Here is a 20909-nt window from a genome sequence, read left to right as displayed (position 1 = left end):
TGTGTACTTTGCACTTTGTGTGTGTGTGTGTGTGTGTGTGTGTGTGTGTGTGTGTGTGTGTGTGTGTGTGTGCGCACACGTGCGCGTGTCAAATCAACTTATCAGAAACAGGTCTGGTTCACAGAAAATAATTTTAACCTTAATCTAACAAAGATTCATATTACGCACTTAAAGAACAACACTGTGGGAACACCGTAAGCTCTCATACTGCTTATTTACAGGCAGCTAATTTCAGTGAAGGGACCATCTTTGAGCAACTTACATTCACTATCTTATCAAAAGTATTCAGACTCCCATCAGTGGACATTAATATGGGGGTCTGTCTACCTTTCACCTTTATGACAGGTCGAATTCTGCTGCAGTTTAAACCATAGGAGGTAGTGATGTTGGACGCTGGGGTCTATATTTAAGCCAAAATTCTAAGTAATCCCAAAAGGTGTTCCATTTGGTTCAAGTCAGTGGCCCTATCTTTCTGTCATTTTGCCATTCGCTTCAGTACGCGAGCACACTGACCGGTCTTGTTTATGAAAAGGAGCCCCAGCATTATTCAGTAAGCATTTCGAAAGCGATGCCAAACGGTCCTAGCGAACTGAAACACTGTTGCCAGTTCTCCTCACGCCAACCAATGAAAAGCAATCTGCCTCAGATCTACGCATGACCACTACAGCGCCACGAACTTGAAGGAGCTAGCAGCCAACACAGGCATGCCATTCTTTACAGTACCGAAAAGTGTGTAACACTGTTTAAATTTTTCTGACCATGGACTTCCATGAACGCATGATAACAATACGATATCAACTGTGTTCTGGAAACTGTCGAAAAAGATGCATTATGTCACTTCATTCTCATTCATATTGATGTCTTCTTTTGGATTTTACATTTTGGAATATGAGTTAGGAATGGAGTGTAGTACCACAATGTACAAATAAAGCTATAGAAACACCCAACAAATTCACCATTTTTTCTGTTTCCTGTTGTTCCATAGTTGCTTCAAAACTCATGGAGGCGCGTTCCATCTATGAAACTAATTGAAGGCAGTTTGTTTATTGCCATACACATTTCGCTTCCTTTATTCATGATGATGCTTCACAAATAGAAGAAGCAAAATGTGTATGGGAACAAACTGCCTTCAATTAGTTGCATAGACAGAACACATCTCCACAAACCCAAAAAATTGTTTAAGAGAGTGTCAAAGGATAAGAAGATGCATAGAATGTGGCTGTAACTCACTCCTAGAGATCCAAATGATGACGTAGTCTACTTCCCTGTATGATACATCAACAATTTGGTTCATAAAAACAAAATTTAAAAAAAAATCACCTTTTCAACAGCATGTGTATAGTGCAGCTACAGAAGTTTGTTGTAGTTTATAACGTGCATCTGATGAATCAAAAAGTTTCATATATGGTGGTATTGTCTGAAAATATTGTGGCGGGAACCTTTCATCTCTGACTACTGCTGTTAAGGATTCGATCACAGATAAATACCTGTGACAAGCTAGAGTATAAAGACGATTGCTGCTAGTTTCATTTGCGGTAATTTACAAGGGTTGAATGAAAAGTAATGCCTCCACTTTCATTAATTGGGTTTGGATGGGAATATTTTAATAAATCAAATGCAGAAATAATCCTTAGAATGTGATCTTTAATTACCAATATTCACTTTTCCACATAATCACCAGCCAATTGGATACATTTCTGCCAACAATAAACAAGTTTTCTGAAGCTGTCACGGAAGAAGTCGACACACTGTTTCCACGACCACAGTCTCACAGTTCTCTCAACGTCTTCATCAGAAGCATAATGATGTCCCCGCAGATCGTCTTTCATTATCGGAAACAGATGGAAGTCAGACGGTGCTAAATCTGGACTGTGTGGAGGATGGTGTATGGTGATGAGATTCAGTCTCTGAAGTTCTGCTGTGGTGGCACGTGAAGTGTGTGGTTTGGCATTGTCATGCAGCAGGAAAATATGTCCCTTTTCCTTTCGGACCCTTGTTAGCCACTGTTTCAGAGTTTGCAGCATTGTGATATAACACTCTGAATTTATTGTTGTTCCATGATCAAAGAAATCAACATGGATAACACCATCTGCGTCCCACAACAATGTGGCCATGATTTTTCCAGCTGAGGGCTGAGTCTTGAATTTCTTTTTCTGGGGGCGAGTCTTTGTGTTGATATTCCATAGACTGCGTTTCATCTCTGGGTCGTAATGGTGTACCCACATTTCGTCTATCACAATTGAATGGAGAAAGATGTCACCTTCATTCTTGTAACGCGAGAGGAGTTCCTGGCAAATTGCAGGTCTGTGTGCTTTCATTTCAGGAGTCAGCATCCAGGGTACCCATCATGCACAGATCTTCCGAGAGCCAAGCAATGCAATAATGTGACACGCGTTCTTGTGAAATGCCGATTGTGCTCGTAGTTTCTCTGAAAAGAAACGACGATGTCCTGAATCAATCTGTCAACATTTTGCTTATGAAATTCAGTGGTTGCTGTCACAGGACATCCAACGCTTTGTTTGTCATGCAGGTCAGATGTTCCCACCTCAACATCTTTAAGCTTAACCGCCCAATGATGCACAGTACTCACATCAACACAGTCACCACAAACTGCTTTCATTCTCTGGTGAATCTCCTTTGGAGTGACAGCTTCTGCTGTCAAGAATCCAATGAATGCACGCTGCTTAAATCGCATTGACCAACCGTCTGTGCAGGGTTCCATACTTTACACTGTAACAACACAACCGTTCGATGCTAAGGCTTCCCGCCAACTGGAGCTGTAGTGAAGAGGCTATGGAACAAGCCAGTACCTGCCACATACCAATGCTGCCAACTGTTGAAGAGTTACAAAGGTGGAGGCATTACTTTTCAGTCAACCCTCATACGTTGTGCTCTTCGATGGCTATCTGACCACACTCTCGGAAATTACTACATATTCAGAAAAAAAAGTGGTGAATTATTTGTGACAAGAAGTAGTATAAATGTCACTGTCAGTTGTTTCATGCACAGTGATTTCATCTTTCATTTCTTAAACATATGGAAGTCATGAAACTGGAGATACTCGTTACTGAGACAGCATGCTCTTACGTGTAAATTACAATGAATGTTTCAGAAAAATGCTTAACCTTTGACGATTAACGAAGTCTCAGAATGTGTTGCAAGCACGGAGAGCAAAAAAAATATTTTCGCATCTAGTGGTATATGAACCTACGCCCTTTGCCATGGCAGGTCGTAGCCTTACCAACTTCACTACCATAGCTCGTATGCTGTCAGCACTTGATTTTACGCAATTCCATTCGAGAGAGACGCAGGCTGATTTCGTTGCCGAATGATGCAGGCGTTAAGCCATAAATGCATGAAATTTTGGAAGGTTTCCTCTATCAGTCTTCACACAATTCCTTTGCATTGTTACTTGTGTTTCAATAAGTAATAAAGTAAACCATTTACGGAAAAGAGTACGCAAAGTCACTAGTAATTTCAGCAACCACTCGTGTAATATACATAAGCAGAGCCAATGTCTTGACTTGTAATGATCTTAAACTCTTAACAAACAGATATTTTGAGAGAATATTGACCAAAAACTTTTTTTTCTTTCTTTTGGATGTTCTAAGCATTCACATTAACAACCTAACCTAACCATAGTTCTAACAAACAAAATAGTGTATTATGAACTCACTTTCCAACTGGACGCATCCTGTGGTGATTCTATAGTAACAGTCACTAAATCCAAAGTTAAAACTGCTCAATATGTTTAAAATAACAAATTAAAGGTGTAAAATAACCATGGCTAACCAAAGGACAGGGCCATACCAAAATCCAAAACCTCTCAGTACAGTTGTCGAAAAATCGGCAGGAGGACCGTTCGGTAACAGGTCTCAGAAGCTAGATAAAGAAGCGAAAATGACGTCACTACCAAGTCTAACCAACTGCACCGATCAGTATGAACAATACAGAATAAGACCCTAGAATTCTGGACAGGCTAGTCCATTTAGGGAATGTTACTGTCCACAAACCACTGCCTCTCAGGGTCCACCGGCATAGTGATACAGTCACCATATCTAAACTGTTCCTCCACTGTATACAGTACACATTGCTATCAAATGTGTTCACATCCTTCTGCATTTAGCGTTTTCTTACATGCAATAATGGGACCATACCTTAATCAAGAGAAACACCCCCACACCATAGCATTACCTCTTTCGTACTTCACTGTTGGCACTACACCTTACATCAGGTAATGTTCTCCTGTCATTCATCAAACCAAAGCCCCCGCCCCTCTGTTGGACTGATAAAGAGCATAGCATGATTCATCAAAGTCACACATTTCTGGTCATCCACTATCCAGTGGCATCACTCTTTACACCACCTCGAGCATTACTTAGCAATGAGCACAGAAATGCATGGCTTATGAACAGCTGCTCGACCACTGTACTCTACTCTTTTTACCTCACTGCACACAGTCACTGTGCTAGCTGTAGCGTTTGTAGCACCTTGGAACTCAGAGTGATCCATGTAATTCATGTGATTTTTTTTACAACCACTTTCTGCAATGCTTGGCAATTCCTGTCTGCCAGTATGTAAGGTGTGGTTGTTCCTTCACATATTCACTTCACAGTCATGTCACCAACAGCCAGCTTGGAGAACTTTAGACAGACTTAAAAGTCCCTGATATCTTTGTTACCCAGGTAACGTTCAATGAATGGTGGTCCATGTTCGAAGTCACTGAGCTCTCTGACCAAACCATTCTGCTGTAACTGCTTCTCTACTAACAACACAATATGCCCCATAGGATGTCCAGATACTTTTGATCAGATAAGATATACATAAAAAATACATAAGAAACATTAAATGACAAAACGGTTCGGATGAACCATCCTATGCAATAACAAAATCAAACAATGGAAAATCCAGGATGGAATAATGACAATATTACGAAAAGGAGAGATTACTAATATAACTGCATAGGCTTCCGCAGCCAGAGTCAGTCGATATAAAAGTTTTCTGGGTATGGTACCGCGGTACCATACCCAGAAAACTTTTATATCGAGAGATTACTACTCACAATATAGGAGAGACGCTGAGTCGCAGATAGGCACAACAAAAAGACCGCTGAAAAGGTAAGCTTTTGACCACAAAAGCCTTCATCGAAATTAGATAAAACACACACTCATGACCACAGTCTCTTGCTGCCGAGACCAGACTGGGGGCAGCAGCGCACGAAGGGAGAAGCGAACTGGGTGGTGGAGGTAAGGAGGAGCTGGGGCAGGGATGAGAAGGATAGCAGGGTAGAGTTGGGGGGACAGTAAAGTGCTGCTTGTGGGATCATACAGGGACGAGGTGGAGAGAGAGGGTACGACATCTGGGTTCAGTCGGAGGTTAGACGGAGGGCAGGGGGACGATGGGGGCACTAGAAAAAGGGAGAAGTAAAAAAACTGCAGGTGTATTGGTGGAATAGAGGGCTGTGTAATGTCGGAGTAGGAACAGGGAAGGGTATAGGTGGGTGTAGGACAATGATTAACAAAGGTTGAGGCCAGGAGGGTTATGGGAACATAGGATATACTACAGGGAGAATTACCACTTACACAAATCAGGGAAACTGATGTTGGTAGGAAGGATCCAGATGGCACAAGCTGTGAAGCATCATTCATGTGAAGAATGTTTTGCTGGGCAGAATGTTCGGCAAACTGGTTGATCCAGTTGTTTCTTGGTCACATTTTGTCAGTGGCCATTCATGTGGACAGACAGCTTTTCGGTTGTCATGCCCACATAGAATGACAGCACAGTGATTGCAGCTTAGCGTATTGATCACGTGACTGGTTTCAGAGAGAGCACTGCCTCTGATGTGATAGGCGATGCTTGTGACCAGACTGGAGTAGGTGGTAGTGGGAGGATGTATGGGACAGTTTTTGCATCTATGTCTATTGATATGAGCCATAAGGCAAGGGGTTTGGGAGCAGGGGTTGGGTAGTTTTGAGTGGGCAGTGAAATACCATTCGGGGTGAGGGGTGGGGGGGATGAGGGTGGTGGCGGGGGGGGGGGGGGGGGGATAGTGGGTAGGACAATGGGAAATGTTCTACCCACTATCTTTCCCAACCCCCTCACCCATAGCAGTATTCCAACACACGCCAAACCTACACAATATCTTTATCCATCCTTACTGAACCCCAACTCCCAAACCCCTCGCCTCATGGCTAATATCCCTGTAATATACCTAGATACAAAACTTGTCCCATACACCCTGCCACTACCACCTACTCTAGTCTGGTCACAAGCATCACATATCACATCAGAGGCAGAGCTACCTATGGAAACAGTCACTTGATCTACAAACTAAGCTGCAACCACTGTGCCGCATTATACGTAAGCATGACAACCAACAAGCTGTCTGTCCGCATGAATGGCCACTGACAAATTGTGGCCAAGAAACAGCTGGGCCACCCAGTTGCTAAACACGCTGCCCAATATGATGTTCTCCATTTTAATGACTGCTTCACAGCATGTGCCATCTGGATCCTTCCCACCAACACCAGCTTCTCTGAATTGCATCTCCCTGGAGCATATCCTACGTTCCAGTAACCTTCCTGAGCTCAACCTTGGTTAGTCATTGTGCTACACCCACCTATCCTTTTCTCGGTTTACACTCCTGCACTACACAGCCTCTATTCACCAACACACTTACAGTCTCTTTACTTCCCTCCTTATCCACTGTCACCTCCTCCCCGCCCTCTGTCTAACCTCCCAACTGCATCTAGCTGCCCTACCCACTCTCCACTTTGTCCCTGAATGCTCCCACAAGCAGCACTTTACCCTCTTCCATCCCTGCCTTGTTATTCCTCCCCCCCCCTCCCCCTCCTTACCCCCACATGCCATATTGCTTCTCCCATCATGCGCCACTGCTCACAGTCTGACCTCAGCAGCCAGAGACTGTGGTCTTGCGTGTGTGAGTTGCGCCTGTGTGTGTGTGTGTGTGTGTGTGTGTGTGTGTGTGGTCTAATTCTAAAGGCCTTTTTGGCCAAAAGCTTAATTGTTTGACAGTCTTTTTGTTGTGCCCACCTCATTCGATGTAATACATTCTCAATGATTAACATTTCATCAAGTTTTAAGGAAAGTTGGTAGAAAGTACTTGCTTTTCTACACACACACACACACACACACACACACACACACACACACACATCTACATCACTACTCTTATTTTATTACAGTGATGATTTCTCCCTATACAGGTGGGTGTCAAATATTTAAATATTTTTTGCATTTGGGCAATAACACTGGAGATTGAAATCTCATGAAAAGATCTCGCTGCAACAAAGAACGCCTTTGTTTTAATGATTGCCACCCTAACTCATGTATCATACCTGTGAAACTCTCTCCCCTATTTAACAACAACAACAACAACACCACACACACACACACACACACACACACACACACACAAAATGGCCACTGTCACCTCTGTCACTGAGGTTCGACTGTGACAGGCAAGCAGCAATCTTTGCCAAGGATATTGGGTTGCAAGGAGCAGCATCTTCGGGAGGCTGTGCGGGGGGCATGCAGCAGGTTGGCAGAGGCGAGGAGTAAGAAGAGAAGGGGACAGGACTATGCAGGTGCACTGGTAGGATAGAAGTGTGAGTAGGGCTGGAGTGGGAGCAGGGAAGAGGACAGGCAGCTGGAGGACAGGTGCTAGTGGAGGAAGGGTATGTTGAGGGGAGAGTTCCCACCAGCACAAAGAGGAAAGCTGGTGTTAGTGAGAAGAACCCAGAAGGCACAAGTTTTGACGCAGTCGCTGAAGTCAAGCACACTTCTGTGTGGCAGCACGTTCAACAACATGGTGGTCCATTTATCTCTTGGCTATAGTCTGGTTGAGCCATCCGTCAAACTTGACAGCTATCAACAATACCTCCACTTTGACATCCCTTAACAAACAGCTGAGACACCCACAGTCATTGCACCTGTAGTGACAAGCAATCCCTCTCCAATACATCCTTCATTCCTGTAGCTCCCATGGCCTCATCCTTCGCTAGTCACTGCTGTCCTACTGCCTAACCCACTACAGCAGTCTTACATGCCTCATATCCTCCCTGCATAGTCCTTTCCCCTTATCTACTTCTCGCCCCCTCCCCCCCACTATAGCCTTCCAATGTTTCATCTATCCTTTCCCACCATGTCTCTGTACAATCCTCACACACAGCAACAGCATCTTCCTCCGCCCCTGCCTTGTTGCCCCTCTGCAGCCCCTCTGACCCCCTACTGCCCACCCTAGCAAAGACTGCTTCTTACCTCAGACACAGACATGGTCTTAGCACCCAGAGACAAAAATGGTCACGTGTGTGAGAGTTGCGAATGTGTGTGCATTTTGCGTTGTCTGTGTGAGATGAAGGAGTTAAGAGTGACAAATACAAATAATTAACCATCTTTTTTCAATATGCCTGTCTGCCACTGAACACCACCTCTAAGTGGTAATAACAGTCTATTCTTTTCATATTATTGTAATTCCATCCTGGATTTTCCGTTGTTTGAGATTATACATATATAGATTTGTAGCATTATTACAAATATAAAAATAAACATGTTTGTTATGTAACACAAATGTCACACGTGCACTATTTCCTTGAAGGGTTTGATACTGGACTTCCCTTAGGCCACCATTCACAGCTGAACATGCTGTTGATATCATATAACTTTTAGACAATGTTTTCCCCAATTGCTGGATTGGGAGAGCCACGTTCTCCTAGAGTATGTATTACGCTTAGCATTAAGGAGATTTTAGACCACCTGAGTGTGTATTTATCGAATATAAATATGGATATCACTCAGTCACTTTGAAATATTTGTTTATTTCCATAAACAAGTTTTCAATCCAATTGAGGAAGAACCTTAAAAAGGTCAAAAATTATTTTATGAAAATAAAAAAAATAGTTCAAAAGTGACTGGTCGCTGTTATCTGAATTTACATTCAATGAAGTATGCAGCTAAAATAACAACCTTATTAAAGAGTGAAGCCATACTTACATATCCTGTGTACTTGAGGCCTGGTTTGAAGCACTCTGACGTCTTAATAAGGTTCATCTTGTACATATACTTGTGTACTGTCACTTGTGCTGAGTTATTCTGCCTCCTTCCAGTCAAAGCTTCCTCAACAGCAACCTCAAACTGGACATTTCTAGCATATTCATCATTTAGACTGTAAAAGAAATTTCAAGACAGTTTATATATATCAGTAACCATACAAATGGTTTCTTCATACATATGTGAAAAACCATGGTAATCCACACAACTACAGTACACTCACTTTAGCTCCTTTGCAGGGTCAAATTCCACCACTGCTTTGCCATCAATTGTCACAACTTTTCGCACAGGATTCTGAAATGCTGGTTGTAAAATTGATGAGAAATAATTTGGATACATAGTGACAGTTGCCTCTCCCTTCACAGGCTTTCCATATGTATACCTACAAAACAGAAGATCCATAATCAGCTCTCCCTTCTTCAAATGTCACACACAAAAGTGCTTAACAGAAACTTGCAATATTTCCACGAATACTAAAGTTTGAGGCTTCAGAACAAGATGAATATGCTATAATGGAATCACAAATGTAACTCCATCAAACCCCCCCTCTCTCTCTCTCTCTCTCTCTCTCTCTCTCTCTCTCTCTCTCACACACACACACACACACACACACACACACACACACACACACAGAGTTGCATTTAAGTGATTATTGACCATTCAACACCTGAATTATACAGTGAGTTGTCACCTCTATTCCTTTGATTACTTATATTCCAGCCAGGTCTTTATCTTATCACACACACATTACACTGTAAGTTTTACTGAGAGATATGTGAGGAGAATAGTAACAATGATGCTGCCCATAGGTCTCAACTCCACTTGTTTCATCTCCCTTGTTAACAGCTCTCACTGTAGTAAAACAGTCCTCAACCCAGTAGTTGGTTGGAACACAGCAATGCTTCACAAGGCATGGTCCTACTGCAAGGCATCTGTCCCTGGCTTCCTCCGATCTTTAAACTAATGCCCAGTCAGTTAGGGTGAAGCATTGTTTAACATTGACTCAAACACAGTGAAAAAATTTTTTTCCTTTACAGATACAAAGTAAAGGAAGCAATAAGTGATAGAGAAAACTTGCAGGACTGACATGATTGAGCCACAGATCTTTAATTGCAGTCTCAGACTAATCATTTAACCACCAGGTTGCACTACTGGGAAGTCCGTAAATCAGTCTGGGAAAAAACATGCTAAAGAGACACTCGGACACATTCTACTACAGCTGCTTATTTGTTAAACACTCTTATTGATCATTGCACAGAATTATTTAACAAATTAAGAACTTGCGATGAGAAATCAAATGCATATACATAAAACACAGCTTCCGAGTTCAAAAAACAATGTTATTTATCACAGACATATCTAACAAGAATGTAGGAAAAGATAAGATTGCTACTTACTGTAAAGGAGACACATGACATTGAAGACAGGCACAATTACAAGACAGTTACACACAAGCTTTTGGCAACAGTCTTCATCAGAAAAAGAAAGAAAAAAACACACCATTCATTCACACAAGCAAGCACATCTCACACACACAATCATCAACTGTGGCTGAGGCCCAAAGCTTACGTGTAAGTGTCTTTTGATAGTGCCTGTCTGCAGCTTAACGTGTCTTCTTTGTGGTAAGCAGTAATCTATCTTTTCTTACATTGTTAACATTCCAACCTGGGGTTTCCAATGTTTGATATATCTAACAAGAGTATACAAAAATCTGTAATTTTACATATCTAAATACTAGTATTTCTGTGACAGTGACATTAGACATGTAGGGGACAGAAGTGAAACAACATACTTTGCATGCACAACAGCTGCCACTTTGGAATTCTTGAAGGTAACATATGGGGGCACATCAATTGTGACCTCGAATTTTGGTAGAACATATTCAGCAACTTGAAAGGTTTTACTGAAAGTCTGGTCCAGTACATTGACAACAATATTCCAGTCTCCAAGAACTGGAGATTCAGACAGCTGCAGCTCTCCTGAGAACACGCCCTTTGTTGTGAGGGCACGCCTCCACTGCTTAACTCTGTTGCCCCTTCCATCCTGCACAAAAATCAGTCATTAACTGTAGAAACGTACATCTTAAGATTCTGTGGCATTACATTAACAAAAAAAAAAAAAAAAAAAAAAACTGAAAGGACAGTTACAGGACAATAAGTGATACGAACTGCACAACAAATGTAGACAAACTGTGACTGAGTATTCAGAATAGTGTGAATTAAAGAGAGCTGAGAGATATTCTCAACAGAAACTTCCTCAATCAGTGGAAGTTTACTTTAAAACATAGATACATTTACAATACTATGGAAAGGATAGATTGCTAACCACCGTACAGCAGAGATGATGTCGCAGCCAGGCACAACAAAAGACTACTAGACACATAAGCTTCCGGCCAAAGGGCCTTCTTCCAAAATAGACAATACACACACACACACACACACACACACATTCACTTTAAAATGATGCCTGCCCTCCTCATCCTCTCCAGTCATCCTAGGAAGGCTTTTGGTGACCTGTTCTAGTTCTATCTTTCGGTAGATGTCATATTCACACACACACACACACACACACACACACACACACACACACACACAGAAAGAGAAACACACAAACACGGCCACACATGACCACTGTCTCTGGCTGCCTGCCCTCGGCATGAGTGTGAACTGCCCTTGCAGAAATTTGTGTGTGTGTGTGTGTGTGTGTGTGTGTGTGTGTGTGTGTGTATTTCAGAAGAAGGTCTTCTGCCTGAAAGCTTGTGTGTTTAGTTTAGAAGTCTTTTTGTTGCGCCTGTCTGTGATTCAACATCTCCACTACATGACGAGTGGCAATCTAGCCTTTTCATAATACTGCCATTATTCTATACCGACTTTTCCAGTGTTTGATAGATAAATTTACACAATCCAAGCACACATTTAATAGGTGCAACAATGAGTCTTGCAACTAAAGTACTTGTACACCATGTGCACTGATACATCTATTAAAATTCTTCTATTTTCTATGCACATTAGCTGATTAATAATTTTTGTAAATACACTCCTGGAAATTGAAATAAGAACACCGTGAATTCATTGTCCCAGGAAGGGGAAACTTTATTGACACATTCCTGGGGTCAGATACATCACATGATCACACTGACAGAACCACAGGCACATAGACACAGGCAACAGAGCATGCACAATGTCGGCACTAGTACAGTGTATATCCACCTTTCGCAGCAATGCAGGCTGCTATTCTCCCATGGAGACGATCGTAGAGATACTGGATGTAGTCCTGTGGAACGGCTTGCCATGCCATTTCCACCTGGCGCCTCAGTTGGACCAGCGTTCGTGCTGGACGTGCAGACTGCGTGAGACGACGCTTCATCCAGTCCCAAACATGCTCAATGGGGGACAGATCCGGAGATCTTGCTGGCCAGGGTAGTTGACTTACACCTTCTGGAGCACGTTGGGTGGCACGGGATACATGCGGACGTGCATTGTCCTGTTGGAACAGCAAGTTCCCTTGCCGGTCTAGGAATGGTAGAACGACGGGTTCGATGACGGTTTGGATGTACCGTGCACTATTCAGTGTCCCCTCGACGATCACCAGTGGTGTACGGCCAGTGTAGGAGATCGCTCCCCACACCATGATGCCGGGTGTTGGCCCTGTGTGCCTCGGTCGTATGCAGTCCTGATTGTGGCGCTCACCTGCACGGCGCCAAACACGCATACGACCATCATTGGCACCAAGGCAGAAGCGACTCTCATCGCTGAAGACGACACGTCTCCATTCGTCCCTCCATTCACGCCTGTCGCGACACCACTGGAGGCGGGCTGCACGATGTTGGGGCGTGAGCGGAAGACGGCCTAACGGTGTGCGGGACTGTAGCCCAGCTTCATGGAGACGGTTGCGAATAGTCCTCGCCGATACCCCAGGAGCAACAGTGTCCCTAATTTGCTGGGAAGTGGCGGTGCGGTCCCCTACGGCACTGCGTAGGATCCTACGGTCTTGGCGTGCATCCGTGCGTCGCTGCGGTCCGGTCCCAGGTCAACGGGCACGTGCACCTTCCGCCGACCACTGGCGACAACATCGATGTACTGTGGAGACCTTACGCCCCACGTGTTGAGCAATTCGGCGGTACGTCCACCCGGCCTCCCGCATGCCCACTATACGCCCTCGCTCAAAGTCCGTCAACTGCACATCCGGTTCACGTCCACGCTGTCGTGTGGCATGCTACCAGAGTTAAAGACTGCGATGGAGCTCCGTATGCCACGGCAAACTGGCTGACACTGACGGCGGCGGTGCACAAATGCTGCGCAGCTAGCGCCATTCGACGGCCAACACCGCGGTTCCTGGTGTGTCCGCTGTGCCGTGCGTGTGATCATTGCTTGTAAAGCCCTCTCGCAGTGTCTGGAGCAAGTATGGTGGGTCTGACACACCGGTGTCAATGTGTTCTTTTTTCCATTTCCAGGAGTGTATTTATAAAATGCTAACTCAACAAGTCACTCACAGACAGAAATAATGTGTTGTACAGCTTCATGCAAACACAGTTAAGGCTATTCTGGCATTCACTCAGTTTGGTTTGTTCAATATCTACATTATTTCTATTTCAGGTTCATAGTGGTGGACACTACTACTGCATGTTAATCTCTGTGAATAATTTTTTACTGAAGAGTGAAGGTACCACCATATCTTCCTTGATACTTAATGGTTTTGATTTCATTCTTCTTTCTTTTCTTTAATAAAGAAAAAAAAAATATTGTGAATTGTGTTATCATGATAAAGGGCATTTCTATCTAATTACATACAACACATTAAAAATGCCAGTCTTTACACAAAGTGTCAATCCTCAACAAGTCTTCTGTGTTTCCCCAGAAATTTCTGGTCTTCACTCGCATTAGTGTCTTCTCCATCTTGACTTTAATCCCAACAGAATCTTTTAATATATTTTTTTTATTTTTCCTTTCTTTTTTCATCCAGTGATGCTTACTATTCACTATCAGTGTTTGCAACCTTTATCTGTTGGAAATCAAGGATATGAACATTTTTATTTCCTTCTTTTCCAACACACTTTTCTTCACTCTTAAGTCAATCTATGACAAGTAAATTTCTTCTGCTGCTTGGTGAAAATATCATTATAGTGGTACTAAAAAGGATTTATAAATTAACTGCCATTAGTTACTTACAGTAATATATATATCAAGGGCTCCAGTAACACTTGGTTTGAGGTGTGAATTTAGGACTATTGCTCTAAACATCACTTTATGACCAGGTTTATAAATTGCTTTATCAGTCTGAATAAATACTGAATAACTTTTATGAATGTAATCAACATTTGTTGAGTTTTCAAACACCAGTCCTTTCTCTCCTTTGACTATGAGTTTGTAAATGCCACTTCCCAAGTCTCCTATCTGAAACAGAATCAAATCAAAGCACTTACTTTCAGTTTAGAAACATGAAACTATCAGCTAATTATTACACAAGTCAAACTATGAATTACACAGATGATACATCTAATACCTCAGCATGACAATAAATCAAACTTAATAAAAATCAGAAGTCCACCCTCCCCCTTTTAGATGGTGAGATTTCAAGTTTCCAGCCCGTCTGACGGTAATGTTTTTGCCACAATATTCCGATAACAGCAATGTACCACCTATCAATCATGCTGGAAAAATCTCATAAATCATATTCCACCATTTCTTGCCTTTCTTTTAAGTAATAACAATTAATCCTTTATGCTTCTCCCCATGGTCAGTAGGCTACTGTTAATTTACAAATGAATTTCCACATTAAATGAGGCATTCACTACTAGAAAATATTAAAATTATGCCTGGTACATTTCAGTATGCAACAGTGATAATAAATTTGTTACAAACAACCAAAAACAACCAAAGTTTTAAATACTATGGTTCTGTAAAAAAAAATTAAAAAAATAAAATAAAATAATTCGCATTTCTCTAGCCTATACCAACGATATCTCCATTGATATATGTTTAGAAATAAAACAAGAAAAGTGTGCAACCAAAAACAATGTAAATTTCCCAAACAGCAAAGATAACTTGAGATACCTGAATATTTTTGCAATTTTACATACACTATTTCTACAATTCATTCTCATTAATACAAAAACAGAATTCATGTTTGGAAGATTCTTACATTTAATATTGCTACAAAGAATAAATTTGTACACGAATACCTCCAGCTTCACAATCCTGGTGGTGTACGGCTCCACGGTTATCATCTGGCTTGTTACAAAGTTGCTGCCCACATCTTGTTTTCCACCAACAGTTACCACTATATCACATGGCTCCGATACAAACTGAGTGCTCACAGCAACATGGTATTCAGAGTTTGGACGCAAAACCTTTGGTGCAACAATTGTATAGTACCTGTTGGCAGTGTTAACAATTTAGTACCTGAGTGAATACAATTTCAGCATATTTATGTACATATCTGTAAATACATGCGTCTCCAGGCACTTTTCACTTTTCAACAGGATTACAGTTTCTGTAAGGTGAGAGCGAGTGAGAGAGACTTGCTAAAGTTAAAAGGGATAATAATACATACATCACCACACAATTACAATTAAGAACTTAAGTTTGGCTGAATATGGGAAAAATTATGGCATGACAAAATTCTTTGAACACTTAATTCAATGGCAACAGAAATGTTTCTTCCAAACAATGACCTGTAACTATCGGTCCACATAGGATAATGCATGATACTTATATGTCCCAAAAAGCTGCATGCGAAAATGTGATTTTTCAAGCAGTCATATCTCGGGTTCCATTGATCACAGAGAAAAGGGGTCAAATGTTTTGGATAGCCCTTGGTCTAGTGACCATTTGTATGCCTATCAGAAGAACGGGCTTATTGTAACTATCTTACAGTACAGGGTCAAAATTTAAATATTAAACTTCTCCAGATGTGGTAAATTCAGCATATCGGTTGGTTCTTTTACATTAGGTGTACTCTGTGGTAGGCCGTATATGGCTTATAAAAGCACCATTTGTTCAAGAGTGGTTCCTGAGAAATCTGTGGAAACCATGAATTTTGTATACCAAAAGTACCAATTGTAGGGCTGGCCACTTCTATGATTTCTATTGTACCAATTGTAGGGCTGGCCACTTCTATGATTTCTATTCATGGCAAATTGTCAGAATTTTTAACATATGTTTTTAAAATGATGTTCTCACTGAACCTTGAAATGTTAAACAATATCATTCTCTGTTACCGAGATCCAGAGGTTCACACAGTTATCATACTTACGCTTGTAAAATATGCACATAATATCTGATCTGAGGCATAAATGTAATTTGAACTGGCATAGTGAACACATGGAAAGGGTCTGGGTTCAGAGTCCACCAAACTATATTTTTAGTGAGGATTGTTTCCATCAATAAAACTTAATGATGAGCTGTCTCCGTATAACGGAACTTGACACCTACAGAGGCTGTTTTGGCCCTGAAATTATTCAGTTGTGTTGCCTGGCAGTGTATGCACCTTACACGAAATGATTTTGTCAACAAAATTATTTGTACTTACAAATCAAGTGCCGCATTTTTGGAGTACTGTAGGTGTAGCCTAATAATGTTGTGCATTTTTATGTAAATGAGTGTAAACTGAATTTGCACTGGATTGGAGACGATTGTGTGTTAACCTCATGTTGTTGTGGTCTTCAGTCCTGAGACCGGTTTGATGCAGCTCTCCATGCTACTCTATCCTGTGCAAGCTTTTTCATCTCCCAGTACCTACTGCAACCTACATCCTTCTGAATCTGCTTAGTGTATTCATCTCTTGGTCTCCCTCTACGATTTTTACCCTCCATGCTGCCCTCCAATACTAAATTGGTGATCCCTTGATGCCTCAGAACATGTCCTACCAACCGATCCCTTCTTCTGGTCAAGTTGTGCCACAAACTTCTCTTCTCCCCAATCCTATTCAATACTTCCTCATTAGTTATGTGATCTACCCATCTAATCTTCAGCATTCTTCTGTAGCACCACATTTCGAAAGCTTCTATTCTCTTCTTGTCCAAACTATTTATCGTCCATGTTTCACTTCCATACATGGCTACACTCCATACAAATACTTTCATAAATGACTTCCTGACACTTAAATCAATACTGGATGTTAACAAATTTCTCTTCTTCAGAAACGCTTTCCTTGCCATTGCCAGCCTACATTTTATATCCTCTCTACTTCGACCATCATCAGTTATTTTGCTCCCCAAATAGCAAAACTCCTTTACTACTTTAAGTGCCTCATTTCCTAATCTAATTCCTTCAGCATCACCTGACTTAATTAGACTACATTCCATTATCCTTGTTTTGCTTTTGTTGATGTTCATCTTATATCCTCCTTTCAAGACACTGTCCATTCCATTCAACTGCTCTTCCAAGTCCTTTGCTGTCTCTGACAGAATTACAATGTCATCGGCGAACCTCAAAGTTTTTATTTCTTCTCCATGAATTTTAATACCTACTCCGAATTTTTCTTTTGTTTCCTTTACTGCTTGCTCAATATACAGATTGAACAACATCGGGGAGAGGCTACAACCCTGTCTTACTCCCTTCCCAACCACTGCTTCCCTTTCATGTCCCTCGACTCTTATAACTGCCATCTGGTTTCTGTACAAATTGTAAATAGCCTTTCGCCCCCTGTATTTTACCCCTGCCACCTTTAGAATTTGAAAGAGAGTATTCCAGTCAACATTGTCAAAAGCTTTCTCTAAGTCTACAAATGCTAGAAACGTAGGTTTGCCTTTCCTTAATCTTTCTTCTAAGATAAGTCGTAAGGTCAGTATTGCCTCACGTGTTCCAGTGTTTCTACGGAATCCAACCTGATCTTCCCCGAGGTTGGCTTCTACTAGTTTTTCCATTCGTCTGTAAAGAATTCGTGTTAGTATTTTGCAGCTGTGACTTATTAAGCTGATAGTTCGGTAATTTTCACATCTGTCAACACCTGCTTTCTTTGGGATTGGAATTATTATATTCTTCTTGAAGTCGGAGGGTATTTTGCCTGTTTCATACATCTTGCTCACCAGATGGTAGAGTTTTGTCAGGACTGGCTCTCCCACGGCCGTCAGTAGTTCCAATGGAATATTGTCTACTCCGGGGGCCTTGTTTCGACTCAGGTCTTTCAGTGCTCTGTCAAACTCTTCACGCAGTATCATATCTCCCATTTCATCTTCATCTACATCCTCTTCCATTTCCATAATATTGTCCTCAAGTACATCGCCCTTGTATAGACCCTCTACATACTCCTTCCACCTTTCTGCTTTCCCTTCTTTGCTTAGAACTGGGTTTCCATCTGAGCTCTTGATATTCATACAAGTCGTTCTCTTATCTCCAAAGGTCTCTTTAATTTTCCTGTAGGCGGTATCTATCTTACCCCTAGTGAGATAGGCCTCTACATCCTTAAATTTGACCTCTAGCCATCCCTGCTTAGCCATTTTGCACTTCCTGTCGATCTCATTTTTGAGACGTTTGTATTCCTTTTTGCCTGTTTCACTTACTGCATTTTTATATTTTCTCCTTTCATCAATTAAATTCAATATTTCTTCTGTTACCCAAGGATTTCTACTAGCCCTCGTCTTTTTACCTACTTGATCCTCTGCTGCCTTCACTACTTCATCCCTCAAAGCTACCCATTCTTCTTCTACTGTATTTATTTCCCCCATTCCCGTCAATTGCTCCCTTATGCTCTCCCTGAATCTCTGTACAACCTCTGGTTCTTTTAGTTTATCCAGGTCCCATCTCCTTAAATTCCCACCTTTTTGCAGTTTATTCAGTTTTAATCTACAGGTCATAACCAATAGATTGTGGTCAGAGTCCACATCTGCCCCTGGAAATGTCTTACAATTTAAAACCTGGTTCCTAAATCTCTGTCTTACCATTATATAATCTATCTGATACCTTTTAGTATCTCCAGGGTTCTTCCATGTATACAACCTTCTTTCATGATTCTTAAACCAAGTGTTAGTTATGATTATGTTGTGCTCTGTGCAAAATTCGACCAGGCGGCTTCCTCTCTCCTTTCTGTCCCCCAATCCATATTCACCTACTATGTTTCCTTCTCTCCCTTTTCCTACACTCGAATTCCAGTCACCCATGACTATTAAATTTTCGTCTCCGTTCACAATCTGAATAATTTCTTTTATTTCATCGTACATTTCTTCAATTTCTTCGTCATCTGCTGAGCTAGTTGGCATATAAACTTGTACTACTGTAGTAGGCGTGGGCTTTGTATCTATCTTGGCCACAATAATGCGTTCACTATGCTGTTTGTAGTAGCTTACCCGCATTCCTATTTTCCTATTCATTATTAAACCTACTCCTGCATTACCCCTATTTGATTTTGTGTTTATAACCCTGTAGTCACCTGACCAGAAGTCTTGTTCCTCCTGCCACCGAACTTCACTAATTCCCACTATATCTAACTTCAACCTATCCATTTCCCTTTTTAAATTTTCTAACCTACCTGCCCGATTAAGGGATCTGACATTCCACGCTCCGATCCGTAGAACGCCAGTTTTCTTTCTCCTGATAACGACCTCATATCATGCATAATTATTTGTGGATTATTTGTGTCAAAGTAAGCAAATTTGTTGAAGTTTATAAATAAACTGTCAAATTTTTACTGACCTACAGAATTTGTTTCATATAAGCAGCACATCCTGCTGTAACAGGGAAAAAGAGGGGAGCCAGCTGAAAAATGCTCATCAGAACAGAAAAAGGGCAAAAAAACTACTCTTCAAAAGACTCCGACAGAAAACTGGTAACCACCTGCCTCAATCCTCATTCCATCTTCCTCATAAAAAATTTGGGCATAAGACCATATTTGCACTTTTCTGTGCTGAAAGACAGTAGCAAAGAGACAGCGATGGTGGATGGGAGAGGATACAGTGCAAGCAGGAGAGAGAGAGAGAGAGAGAGAGAGAGAGAGAGAGAGAGAGAGAGAGAGTGGTGGTGAGAGAGAGAGAGTGGTGGTAGGAGAGAGAAAGTGGTAATAAAAGAGAAAGAGAATGGAAGGAGATAGTAGCAGTGGGAGCAAGAGGGAGAGGAAGCACTAAAAATGAAAAAGGAGATGAGTGGAAACCACACAGAGGCTTGGGTGATCTGGACCCCTGCAAATTGGTGAACTTTAACATGAAAAATTTGCTCTCTTTCCCCCATACCCTACATCCACATGTTGAATTTCCCAGTCTAGTGGTCAAAACCACTAGCGAACCATCCACAGGAACATGTGTGGAGAGAAGACAATGGTGGTTGAAGAAAATGACAGCAGACTGTAAGTGAGAAAGAAACAGAGAGCAAAATAATGGGACAAAGACAATGGCAGTGGGACAGATAGAAAGTGAAAGTGACAGAGAAGGAGGCATCGTAAGGAAGAGTGAGAGAATGGAATGAAGACAGGACACTGGAAGTGACAGAAAGGAGAAAGTAACAATGGGATAAAAAAGAGGGCAGTGGGAGGAGACAGTGGCAATGAGAGGAAGATGCTGAGTACAAGGGCTTCACTACAAAAAGAGACTGGGAAATTGATTTAGAATGTTCTGTGTTAAAAGAGCAAGAATATGCCCGAATGAAATTTTCACCCAGCAACAGCGTATGCACCAAAATGAAACTTGGTGGCTGATTAAAACTGTTTGCCAAACCAAGACTCGAACTTGGGGCCTTTGTCTTTGACCAGCAAGTGCTCTACTGACTGAGCTACCCAAGCATAACTCATGAACAGCTTTACTTCCACCAGAACCTAGTCTCCTACCTTCCAAACTTCACAGAAGTTCTCCTGGGAAGCTTGCAGAACTAGCGTTCCTGGAAGAAAGGGTACTGTGGAGACACAGCTTAGCT

The 20909-nt window shown here is 41.7% G+C and overlaps 1 protein-coding gene across 1 annotated transcript in view; it reads right to left on the bottom strand.

Annotated features, from left to right (window-relative positions):
* LOC124777130 (CD109 antigen-like) overlaps positions 1-20909 on the bottom strand; it is a 217837-nt gene that overhangs the window by 95414 nt on the left and 101514 nt on the right. The window contains exons 4-8 of the mRNA XM_047252422.1: positions 15251-15443; positions 14238-14462; positions 10862-11112; positions 9293-9451; positions 9013-9184 (exon numbers count right to left, since the gene is read on the bottom strand). Coding sequence (XP_047108378.1) covers positions 9013-9184; positions 9293-9451; positions 10862-11112; positions 14238-14462; positions 15251-15443 — 1000 coding nt within the window. The remainder of the gene's footprint in view (positions 1-9012; positions 9185-9292; positions 9452-10861; positions 11113-14237; positions 14463-15250; positions 15444-20909) is intronic.

The sequence above is a fragment of the Schistocerca piceifrons genome, chromosome 2, assembly GCF_021461385.2.
Source record: "Schistocerca piceifrons isolate TAMUIC-IGC-003096 chromosome 2, iqSchPice1.1, whole genome shotgun sequence".
Taxonomy (NCBI): Eukaryota; Metazoa; Arthropoda; class Insecta; order Orthoptera; family Acrididae; genus Schistocerca; species Schistocerca piceifrons.
Note: the sequence above shows the minus strand (reverse complement) of the source record. Positions and strands in the feature narration are given on the sequence as shown.